This window comes from Mastomys coucha, unplaced genomic scaffold, assembly GCF_008632895.1.
Source record: "Mastomys coucha isolate ucsf_1 unplaced genomic scaffold, UCSF_Mcou_1 pScaffold8, whole genome shotgun sequence".
NCBI lineage: Eukaryota > Metazoa > Chordata > Mammalia > Rodentia > Muridae > Mastomys > Mastomys coucha.
In genome coordinates, this window is record NW_022196914.1 from 35221837 (window position 1) to 35234474 (window position 12638).

The 12638-nt window shown below is 51.9% G+C and overlaps 1 protein-coding gene across 1 annotated transcript in view; it reads right to left on the minus strand.

The window, feature by feature from the left end:
* Nkd2 (NKD inhibitor of WNT signaling pathway 2) overlaps window positions 1-11472 on the minus strand; it is a 28508-nt gene extending 17036 nt beyond the window's left edge. The window contains exons 1-3 of the mRNA XM_031360727.1: window positions 11248-11472; window positions 11116-11151; window positions 10759-10862 (exon numbers count right to left, since the gene is read on the minus strand). Coding sequence (XP_031216587.1) covers window positions 10759-10862; window positions 11116-11151; window positions 11248-11272 — 165 coding nt within the window. The 5' untranslated portion in view covers window positions 11273-11472. The remainder of the gene's footprint in view (window positions 1-10758; window positions 10863-11115; window positions 11152-11247) is intronic.
* Between the last annotated feature and the right edge of the window lie 1166 nt (window positions 11473-12638).

Consider the following 12638-nt stretch of genomic DNA (forward strand, 5'->3'; position numbering starts at 1 on the left):
TTGTACTTCAGAAGGTACTGTGTGATGTGGTGTTCTTACCAGAGATAAGCAGGCTAAAAACCCCGGCGCCAGGCCCCTGGGGAGCTCACAGCTCAGAAAAAGCAATAAATGGCGCTCATTTTTTTGTTAAGTGCTCTCCGTAGAGCTCTGTGGAAACGTACCCTCACTGGCTCTGCTGCCTGGCTGGGCTGTGGAGATCAAAGACAGCCTTATAGCTACCCTATCTGGCAGCAGCTGCATGAAGTCCTTAGAGGGAAAAGAAAAAGAGCCAAACCTGTATCCTTCAAACACACAGTCAGGAAATGTAGTGGGGGTCCCGGTGACAAACAAACGAGCATTACAGCTCTTAACAAATAACATTGTCTCAGAAATGATACCAGCTCCAGGCAGCTGAGAGCTGCACAGCTGCAAGGCGAGCTGAAGGGAAGGAAGCCCAGGGTCATCCAGACACAGAAGGGAGCCTGGACATAGCAGGGCTCCTAGGACGTGAATGAGGTTCAAGGGACTGGCTAGCAGGCCAAGGATATTCTGGCTGCCAGGGCTGGCCAGGGAGAGGTGAGAGCTCTGACCCGGTTACTTCACCCACCAAGGCTCTGGTCTTCTGCATGGGCAGATATGGTACCCAGTGATACCCCTTCCTGCTTCCTGAGGAGCTCTTCCACACAGACGGAGGCTCCAAAGAACCTTCTGGGAGGCTTCCCCTCCCACAGAGGAGCTAATGCCCTCTCTCACGGGATGCAGATATGCAAAGCAGAACCAGTGGCCGGCTCCTACTACCTTGCCATTCCTGGAAGGGATGGGGTCTCTAGGGTCACCACTTCAGTGGTCTTCCTGCCGAGGGTGTGCCTCCTAAGGTCATCAGACGCCATTGGTTCCTCCTCCCAAGCACGCCTGGTCACAACCCACTCCACCAGAGCTGGCTACTGATCAAAACACGGCCAGAGGGACCAAGGATAAAAGTGCCAAATAGGCTATTTTCCCAGAGTTAACACCGGCTGGGTTTTCAAGAAAGCCCAAACCATTACAAGTCTGAAAGTAAAGATAAAGTTATCCCATCTCCATGGCTGTGGAGCAGGGGAGGAGGGGGTTGAGGGAGGGACTAAGATAGATGATGACCCTCCCCAAGGACTTCCTGTACCCTTCCTGATGGAATGCCTATCCCAGACTGTAAGTAGCCTTCTAGAGCCACAGAAAGGTTGGCATACATGCCTTTGTTTACTGTGGTTCCTAGGAGGCAGGTGTAGGTCACTGTTAGTTCTCTGTATACATTTCTCCTCCTCCTGGAATGTGCGCTCTTTACTCCTGCCTAGGGGCCTTTCGCTGTGGTGTCTGGACAACCACTCTCTGTCCATGCTGCCTGTCCTCTGACATCCACAGTAGGGTGGTCCCCTGACCATCCTCTCTAGTTCACCTTCTGAACCACCCAGGAACCCTTGTCTGGCTCCTCCTTCAGGCTAGGTGAGATAGCGAGCAGGCAGGCAACCTTGGAGCAGAATAGCAAGCGGCTCAGGGGTGAGTGGGGGGTCAGGAGCTTATGAAGATTAGAGTCCAGGCTCCAGGGCTCAATACAGCATGACTCAGTAGACTGCCAAATCTATTGTACCTTAGTCGCCTCCTTTCAAAAGAGGTCTTGGGACAGGACTGGAGAAGCCATAGGTAACCCTGCAGGAGAAGCTCAGGCACACAGGGTCTGTATCTGGCTGAGCACTCTCCTCACCTTATTCCTAAGACCTTTGCTCTTTGACCTTTTATCTTTTCTCTTCAGATGCACCCGGATGTGGCCTTTCTCACCTGACTTGGGGGTACTCTTTGCTGTCATCCCTAATGCTTTCTTACTATCTTCCTCACTTCCACTCCAGTCTACACAGGTTGAGCTGCTAGATGGTGCCCACTGCAGCTAGTTAGTACTCTGTTAGTGGTGTGTTCTGGTGCCTTCTTCCTAGGCCTCATATTGAGCCATGTCTATCTCTGTGAGCTAACCCCTTCCTTTTAGACTCTGCACTCCTCTAGGGCTCACCAACTTCTCCTCCCATTGCTCACTCACCAGTGACCCTTGTGGCCTTCTGGAACCCACTGCTTCCTGTAACACAACTCTGAAACATGTGGACCCTCCACCCTCCCCACAGCTTTCCGAGGAATGCAAGCACAGTGCAGTTCTCTTTCCTCTATCCATCTTTCTCGGGACACAGCTAAGGTTAATTAATCTAATTAATTAATCTAATTCCTTAGATTAAAGCTGGCTCTCCCACACCCTAGGAAAATGGGCTCCAGGACTCCCAGCATAGGCGAGGCTCACCTAAAGTTGATGGAAGAGGAAGGTAGCTCCAGCCTAGTCACTATAGGAGTCCGAGGGCTAACCTTGCCAGTGAGGGGGGTGGGGGGTGGGCCGCCAGAGAAAGCAGCAGGGACATCTATACAGGGAATGAGAAGAACAGGCCAAGTTCAGAGACACCTCACTCATCTGGGTGACCCGTGGGCCGGACACCCTGAACTGGGTGAGATAAGAAGGGGATTCTGAGCACCCCCGGGAGGGCAAGGACTAGGGTTGGATGGAGCTTCAGAGACCAAATGCCAGTCCAGCTAAGGCATCCCCGGTTAGCTGTGGGAAAATAGGGCAAAGTGGGCAGGGGACATTGAACAGGATATGAAGATAACAGTTCTGGGTAAGCAGCCAGGACTTCCTTACCAAGGAGCACAAACAGAGGAGGAAGGCTAGGGAGCCCTGGGAGAGCCCACTGAGCTGGGTGAACAGAAGGGACTAGCCAGCCCACTTGCACTCTCACTCTCCCTGGGAGAACACAGAAGGTTCCTGGAGTGGGGGCTGTATGCCAGGTCCATGGGGCAGGTTGACTGTTTCATGCCATTTCTGAGCAGGTTCTTCCTCAGAGCCGGGCTGAGTTCTGGCTTTCACGTTGAGGAGATAGAAGTAAACCGTATCCCTTCAGTGAATACATACATCAACTCTGGGCCTCTTCCTTACAGGCATAAGAGAAGCCAGGAGGACCCTGCCACCCCGCACACAAGGGCAAACACAGCACCTACAATTCTGAAGACAAAGAGCAGGGAGCGCTGCGCTTCCTAGCACACAGAACATCCTTTACAGAGCGCTAGACACCGACCAACCAGGATGCCTAATGGTATGTTAAAATAATCCCCATCTGAATTTGTGTATTAAAATATTACATGCTTTTTTTAGCTTCTCTGATTTCAGGGCTCAAAACCCGCTAGGGCTAACTGAGAAGATCCCGAAGAACAAAAGTAAAATAAATCCTCCCTTCTGGCTGCCAGGCTTCATTGCCATCAGCCCATTCCAGCTGTGCGTGGCAAACAGGATCGAACAGACCCAATTTGTTCAGTGTTGGCAAGAAGAGCTGCCAGCCGGATGCTGCCAAATCTCCCATCCACGTGAAAGCTGATTACAGCAAACACCAGCCCAGCAGTAGGTGCAGCTTGCTGTGAGGCAGGTTAGGGGGGCACTAAGGGTTTTTGATCACTAACAGGCTTATCTGTAAGTAGCAGCTCCAGCAAACCAGTCTTGCCCAAGCCGGTGCTGTGCTTTGCCTAGAATGGTCCTGGCATCCAACCATGTCTACCAACTACATGAGAGATGAAGCACATAAACAGTGCCCCACTGGGACCAGACGACCCTGTAGCAGAAGGGCATATCCCATCCAACAGGCCATAGCTGTTCTTGGTGAAGTAGCCAGCACATGGGATAATCACTCTCACCTCTCATAGCCTAGGGCAATGTTGTCCATGTCACAGGCCAGGCTTCAATGTTACCTGGCACCAATCTCAGTTAATAAAACAGAATAGAGCCTAAGGATGACTCCTCCTCCATCCCAATCACCACTGGGTGGCCCAAGAGGAGCCACTTGCTCTGACCTACGCTGGGTCACAGTGGGCAGAGAGCACACGTGTTGTGACAGCTCAAGGATAAACACAGAAAGCCAATCAAGCAAATGCCTGGAAAGGGAGTGGGGACTGTGTGAATAGCCTTTCCATATGCCACTTCAAGTGTGAGGAGCCTAACTTGAGCCACATGTTCCACTGACCCTGTAGCCACCCCAGAGGCCAAGTTCCTCCTGAAGCTACGGCCACCTGGGCCCCACCTGGCCCTGCTTGTCAGCATGTCTACCAACTACCTGACAGATTAAGCACATAAACAGTGCCCCACTGGGACCAGACGACTCCACGTAGCATGAGGGCTCATCCCATTCTTTCACACTAGTGGTATTTCAGTTTCTCACATGACCCAGGACAGATTCTGGATACCTGACTCACAAGCTTGCTCTCTGCACCCTTCTAGGGATCTTCAGCCAGTGTGGCTAAAGTTGACACAAAAACTCACAAGGCATAGAACTGATTTCTCAGAAGTGCTTGGGTGGGAGGGACAGGGATCTCTTGGGTTCAGGACCCTCCCTCTTGTAAGAAGAAAAGTCTACCAGGAGGCTATAAAGCGGAGGCAGACACAGCAGTAACACACCCATCTTGAACCTCCAGGCACAACTGTACTGAGGCTGCTTTCCTGTTTGTCAGAGTCTAAGGCCTTAACTCTCAGAGCAGAGCTTTTGTATAGATGAACTCGATGGCATGGGAGTCTGTACCATTCAGTGTTGTCCACAGTAAGAGCACCCACAACAGCTCAATGAACAGACAAGACTACCATGTAATGCTGACCTTACTCTTGGCGGTATAGCACATATCCAGGGGTTATACAAGACGAGCTTGCATCCTCATGAGCAACTCTTTCCTGTGATCCTGATCCTTGAGCTCTGTAGGGCTTCACCACCAACCAGTTAGGGACAGCAGCCTCCATGAGCTGCTATGAGTCAGTGTCTCCAGGTTCCCAGGGTGACCCAAGCCTGTCCTCATAACCCAGAGACTTTCTTACCCAGGCAACATTCTGGGAACTCCTCTTACCTGTAGGGAGAAGTGGTCTATGTCCATAGGGCTCAGCTCTCCGAAGCACAAGGCTGGCCACTGTGTTTCTTAATCACATGTGGGTGGTCCTGCTATGTGTTGGCACTGACTCCCCGGACCTGGCCAGGATGAAGCATAGGGGACAGCCTCTGCCAAGCTCCTGCATTCTATTCTAGACCCTTATCTCTATCCTCTCACGTCTCCTGATAGAACTATGAGAGATATGTGGTCTCAAGGCCACAGGAAACAAGCTAAGCTGAGCTCCTCAGACATGTGGAGCAGGCCTCAAGACCTAGACACATGGCTAAGCCATAGCACTGTGGCTAGGGCCAGTTTGCTGCCTCCTGACCATAGGGGAAAAAGAGAGTCATGTTTTCACTGGACCTGGCATGGGGCTCCCAATGTTAGCTCTGACCAGGACTTCAACAACCTCTGTGCGGATGACTGATGGGTAACCCTTGACCTTACTAATGAGGCTTGAGGCTGGAGACACAGCTTTGTCTCTCTCTCTCTTTCTTTCTTTCTTTTTTTAAAGATTTATTTATTTATTTTATCTGCTCTATCTGCTTGTACATCTGTGTTTAGAAGAGGGCATTATAGGTGGTTGTGAGCCATCATGTGGTTGCTAGGAACTGAACTCAGGACCTCTGGAAGAGCAGCCAGTGCTCTTAATCGCTTCTTGCTTACCAAGAAACAGAAACCACCAACATCTGTCCCCAGACTACAAAGGAAGTGGCAAGAGATGCAGAGCAAGTAGGCCTGTCCCTAATTCTGGGAAAGGACTGGGTCTGGATATGTCGCCTGTCTTATCTAGCTCTCGACAAGCTATAGCGACTGGGAAGTTGACCAGCCTGTTCATGCACAAGAAGCTGTGCCAGAACAGAATGCTCATGAGGCCAGGCCAGTCCCCTGTGTATGGTTGGAACCATGGTTCCAACCCATGCCATTGGCTGGCTTCCTGCTAGCCTTGCCCCCAAGCTCACCTCAGACCCCTCACTCCTCACCAGGGCTCCAGATTGAACAGGACTTCTGATCAAAAGTGACAATCACAGGCTAACTCTTGGACTGTCTCAAAAAAAACAAGGTGGGTGGCTTCTGAGGAATAATGACCAAAGTTGACCTCTGGCTTCCACATGCATGTGCATACATGTTGTATATATGTGCACATGCACACACACATGCACACACATAAAGCACAGAATTTTCATATATAAATTACTCAGCCACAAGCAAAACTGTAGGAAGTAACCTGAGTTCTAGAGAAGTGGCACCGTTTGCCACAGTGGCCAATCTGCTGACAGGGCAGGGTGAAGCCATGTTTCCACTTTTATTAATACTTCTGGAAAGCCAAGATTTTAGTTCCTTCAGCACTAAAATGAGTGGCTGTGACTTGAAGCTGTTTTAGAAATCCAGATAAGACAAGTTACCCAGTATAAGCCTTAGTCCTAGCTGTCTAGGAACCTCCCTCTGCCCGCCCCCCAATCCACGTGGCACCCCGAGGCAAAATGCCCCACATTCTGAGAGCTTTGACACTTTATATGGGGCTTTTCAGATGCAGAGCTGTGCCATATGCTCATCTGCACATATCTACTCCCTCTGTGACCACCAGAGAGCACTTGCTGATCTTCCTGGGAACCTCTCAAAGAACTTGAATCCCAGGGGAACACTCCTCCAATGACCAGTGCCAACCAACTTTATTGTAGACATCAGGAATCTGCCCCTCCAGTCTCTGTGGGCCACAACCCTAACCATAGCCTCATATGGTCAGTCTCCCAGAGCTCCTGTCATAAGACACCAGAGAGCCAGGCAATGAGCAAAGGCAGAGCCCAGCCATACACTGTCCCTCAGTGGCAGAGTACATCAGAGCAGTCTCAGGGCCTACAAGTACCACACAGGGTCAGACATTGACTGCATGGTGCCTGGCTAGTTCCTGAGGCCTTTTGCCTCTGAGATGGCCTCAACACCTTCTGCAACACAGAGATAGCTTGTGGCCTGTGCTTCCTTCCCCTCCCCTCTTTAGTCCTATCCATCCATATCTTGGGAGGTAACCTTCAGCCATGTGCCTAAAAACATTGTTACTAGCTCCCTCAGGTTCGGTCCTCAGGGCAATTTTGCCTCATTTCCCCTAGAGACATTTCCCCCAAGTCAGTAAAGTGGCTCCTGAGGCCTCTGCTAATTCAAATCCCCTTTGGGAAGAACCGCTCAGCTTATCACACATTTGTGGGGTTCACCTGCAAATTCAGAAGCATAGAAGGGGCAGGTATTCAGTGCCACCTGACCACTTGACCGGGGGTGGGGGGGTCCTCAGTGCTCCTTGATGTTGCCAGTCCCCCAGGCTTGTCCTTGATATTCCTGCATCAAAGTGAGCCCCTGGATCCTTTTGTACTTCTGTGCCAACGTCTCAAGACTCAGACTGGGCCCCAAAAGCCAGACACAGAAGGCACAGAGATAACAGGGAACAATGATGATGTGTTGTGACAGTTGCCACTGACACCCAAGCTATCCCTCTTCTACCCACGTGCCTTCAGGGCCTTCATTCCAAACATTCTGTAGGCAATCCCAGAGAAATACTGCTTCTTCTTGGGGCCTGTAAAGCTTAGCAGGTGAGGACGAACCATGATGTCCCCAACACCTCCCTGGAGCTCCATATATCCCCTGCAGATGCCTTATGGCCCATGTGCCAACCAGGGATAGGGAGGTATTCAGGCTGTGACAGAAACATGAGGAATTTCTCAAAGGCTAACATCTCCCCTTCCCTAACAGAATCATGCAAATATGCGGGTGAAGTAGCTCCTGGCTCAGGTCAGGCAGATGACTAGCCACCTCTGCCACAGCAGGAACATCAGAGTTAAGGGGCTGAGGCTTGACAGCCAGCTCCAGAGAATTCTAGCCAATCAGAAGGGACCAAAGGATGAACGGGCAAGATTTCCAGTTCTGAGGAACCTATAGACAAGATGATGATGAGGGCTGATGGGTTCTGCTAGAAGCCAAGGTCCACACAGTGGTCTCAGCCCCCAAGGTTACCACAAGGTCTCAAGCTGATCACTCCCATATCTTACAAGGTTACCTATCTCCTTCTGAAAGGTATAACATATCAGCACACACAGAATGGCCACGGGAGATGTGGTTAGATCTGGTGAGTGGCATTGTGAAGTTCCAGTTTGCTCAAGACAGCCACACAAGCCCCCCAATAGGCTAAGCAGCCATGTCCTCCCCTCTTGCAAATATGGACAGCTGTAGACTGTCTACAGACAGCCATGGATATGGTTCTCAGTGGCCTCCTCAACTTACATTCAGGCAGATCCTCAAAGTTCAAGTTAAAACCCCACCATGACAATGAACAGAATGTTCCTTCCTCGGGCTCAGTGGAAACCTGCGTTTAATTCACAGCGACAACAACAACAACAAAAAAAACAAACCAGTGACTCTTGTCTTCTTAGCAATTTCCTGCCAGCCTCCAGGGGGGCGGGGCGGGGGGAGCTGAAGAAATTAAAGACAGTCTTGTGGAAGAAGGGACCCACATAAGGAGACGATCTTGTGGATGACTACTTAGCCACTTTGAGAAAAGGCCCCACCAACTGCTGTTGGAACTGCATCCCCATCAGTACTATCTCAAAGCCTGTGACCACAGTACTTCTGAAGTTACATGCTTCTCTCCAAACCAGCACTTGGTTATTGCTAACAGACCCATGCCCCTCCCTACATATCCCCACAGGCATGGAGCCACACAGGTGCTGACACATAGCAGAGCTTCTGGGAATAGCAATGGCGGCCACTCAAGGCAGAAATTGGCACCCGGGGGACTTTTAGAGGTACACAGATCAGAAGTACAGTTCAGTAACAAAGTCAAAAGCAATTTCATCCTTCTAAGTTTTAGGGAATGGGGAGAGCAGGCAAGAAGCCAGAAGAGGAGATGCAAGTCTCCCAACGACCTGTCATGGGTCACTGGGAGTTGGTGGTAGAGAGTGTTATGCAGTATAATCAGGGCTGCCCTTCCTTAGGGCACAGCTCCTGGGAGGACAGTAAGCTGGGCAGAACTCTGGACACTGAAAAGGACTTCAGAAAGGACATAGACCTAACACTAACTGTTCCCACTGAGCTTTCCAGACAGAAGAAAGAGTATGGGGATAGAGTCCCTCCCAGACCTGGGCAAGAGCTACCTAGTGCAGCCCAAGATGCTAGGCTCAAAGGCAGCAATGTGGCTTCAAGAATACCTGAGCCAGGGCCTCAGCTCAAGATCTTGCCTGGCGGGAGCCACAGCCAGATAAAGAAAACCCAGGAAATAGAGTGTTGTCACTTATAGCTACCTAAACCAAGTCAGTCCTACTAAGACTCTGCTCTTAGCCACCTTAGAAAAAGCCTTATTGTAAAAGGACAAAGCCAAAGGAAACCATGCAAGCCAGAGCCCACACAACAAAACAAAAAATGACCCAAAGTGTAGTACTCATGGTCCTAAGATCACAGCTTCACTTTAGTAATTCCACATCTACACAGGGAGCACCTATACTCTCCAGAAAGATGCTCTGGCCCTCATACTCCAGTGACTCCCACTTCCTTGTCACCTAGGTTGTGCCTCATTCTGAACACCCCTGCTCTTAAGTGGGGATTCAAAAGATTGAGCTCAGACTTGCTGCTAGGGAGAAAGACCTAAGACAGCTAAGGGGTAGGGCCAGTCTAAATGCTCTCCCATGGCATGAACAGGGTCCCAGAGACCAGCCCCAATTTTTTTTTTATCTCTGGCTAACATGCATCTGAGAACCAAGCTGTCCCAAGGCATCAACTGGCCACCAAGAATTCCTCAGCAAATGTAAGTGGTAGCAAGACGGACCTGGGCAGCACTGGATGTCTGGCCTGGCCTCCTCTCCCAGAAATGGACAGCATGTATGTTTGAATCTCCATACTGGACCCACAATACCTCAGCACACCCACCTTTACAGCTACAGTAGATCCTCCCGGGAAGCACACATTCAAACATACCATTACATATTATTTTAAGCCTCCGTAGCGCCAGGTCTCAGGTCAGGGCTACACAAAGTATTCATGAACACCCAGAAGTTTCTATTCATCCACCAGAAGGTCCTTTCAAAAAGAACACTGACGCCAGTCCACTTGCTGACTCCACAGAGCTCCCAGCTCGTGGGAGGGGCCTATCTGGAGTGGGAGCCAGCAGTGGGGAGCCAGTTGTAGGTGACCAAGTGTAGTGTTCTTGTCCTTTCAAACTCTGCTCTCCCTAACACCTAATAACCCAACGTCTACTTCCTCTTGCTGGCAGATATATGGGTGTTTCCCCCAGATTCCATCACATCTCATCCCTGGGGCCCTGGCCCTAGGCAGTTCTCTGCTCTTAGACACAGCACATGGATCATCTACACAGGGTAACACTTGTGGTTTGGGGACACTGTTTTTTTTTTTTTTTCCACTGCCCATCTCCCTGCAGGCCTGTAGTAAGCGCTCTAAAAGATGGGAGGCAAGGGTAACCTCTTGACAACTTCATTGTGCAAGCAATCAGCCCCACAACATTCATCAACAGATGTAGAAGGTCCTCCAACTCAAGCCTGGAATTCTGCGATCATGACCCCAGTTGAGTCCCACCTCTGCCTTAGAATCCCTTCACCAGCTTCCCCTGCCTCAGGGGTGGAGCCTCCAGTCCAGCCTAGAGCTGGGAGGTTCCAGTACCACCCAGCCCCCTCTGGGATCCTATGCCAGATGCTGGGGAGGGCTAGGCTATCCTGGCCCGCCAAATGAGCTTTCTGCATCTCGACTGTATAAAGAGGCACGACTCCCTTACTGCCAGGCCCGTGGTTGCGCGACCCCGCCCACCTTCCCGTCGCCTACCTGCTTGTCCCGTGCGCGATGTTCCACACCGCTGGCCCCGCGCCGGTCGGTCTCTTCCGCTCCTTTGCGGCCGCTTGCGTACGCAGACACCACGAAGCTGTCCCCTGCGGCCCGCCCGCAGACGCGCGGGAAACAAGGCACCCACGGAGAAGGAAGAAGACCGTAAGCTTCGTGGGGTGCGCTTGTTCCCAGCCTGCCTCGCAGCGCCCACCCGGTACCCAGAGCCCCGGGGCCACGCGCTCCCAGAGACCCAAGGCGTGTCCCACTCGAGGGCGCGAGGCAAGGCGCTCCCCAAGCTTGGAGCTCTGCGCATCCGGCCCCGGGGCCGCCTCGCGCCCTGGCCGCACCCGGGCTCACCTTCGGGACTCTCTCTCCTCTTGCAGGCTGCTGCGGCTGCGGCGCGGTCAGAGGACACAGGGAAGAGGGAAGGGACAGTGAGTGGCGGCGCCCACCCGCCCCTCTCTCTCCCGCCCCCGGCCCGTTCCTCACCGTGCTTGGATTGAAATTTCCCCATGTCGCCGCTGGGCCTGGACCCACGCTCCGGCCGAGCTCTCAGGTGCAAGTCCGAGGTTCGAGCCGGCGGCGCGTGGATCCCGCGCGGAGAGCAACTCGTGGAGCCTGGATCCGGGGCCGGGCAGTCGGGCGAGGCTTAGCCCGGCAACCGGAGACACCGGCGCGGGCAGCGGCCGGCCTCCCTCTGAGCGCGCACGCCCGCGACGGGGCTTTAACAGCGGTTCTCGCAGCGCCCCCCGCGGCCGCGGACCGTAGAGCAGTGGACCCTGGCGTCTCCTTTACCCTAAGAGTGCGAGATAGGCGGTTTGGAACCTGCTCTGAGCAGTGATAGCACAGGGCATCCGTGAGGGCAGACAGGGCCTGCCTGCAGTGGACTCCAGGTTTCTAGCTCCCTGAGGTTTCTTTTGGAAGATACCCTCCACCCCTCACCAAATTTTGTCTTGAGATCCCAAATTCAAGAGGTCGGTGTTAAGAGTCCTCCTTTGGAAGGGAGAACCCTGGAAGAGAGTTACCTAGGTCCTAGACAGTCTTCTTGATTCCTTTGGCTGGGAGAAGGGTTAGGCACATGCTCGTGAAGGGGCTGGGGGTGAGTGGAGTGCAGAGATACAAGGCCACAGGAAGGTACCTGGAAGAGAGGGAGAGTAGGTAGAACTAAAGTGTGTCCTGGCCTGCTGGATCGGACTTTCCTCCCTTCTTCCCATATTGATGAAGGACCAACGCTGCTCATCAGTGTGGACAGGCTCTGCACCCTTTCCTTTGACTCTGGCTGGGGCAGGGTCCTTGCTGGGCTGTGGTTACTCCATCTGGCTCTGACCAGCTCCTCCTTGGCTGGCCAACCTCTGAATCCCCTTCTGCAGCTTCTCCCTTAGAGGGGATCATCCACCCTTGTTTATCTTGCGTATCTTCAGAGAAATCCCATTTCCCCTTCCTCCTTGAGCTCCAGCTTATTTTGGTGATATTTCTCTGCTTGGTTCCCCACTTTGCCCATAGAGCGGATAGAGCTCTGTAACACACAGATCAAGAACGAATGCGTAATTTTCTTTCCCAGCTTTCTTGAGATGCAGTTCCTATACCCTACAACTCTCCCACGCAAGAGTCACTACCGGGTGGCCTGTTATCTGTTCATAGATGTGTTGGCATAGTCCACTCTGGAACATTCAACTCTTAGAGTGACATAACTTTAGCACATACTTCCTGCAAAGAACTGCAGCCTCAGGAGTGTATTCTTTTATGTCTGTCTGTCTCTCTCTCTTTCTTTCTCTCTTTCTTTCTTTCTTTCTTTCTCCCTTCTTTCTCTCTTTCAGTACAGTTTCTTTCTTTCAATACAGCCATCACCAGCACTGAGACCATAAATGAGGAAGGTTCCC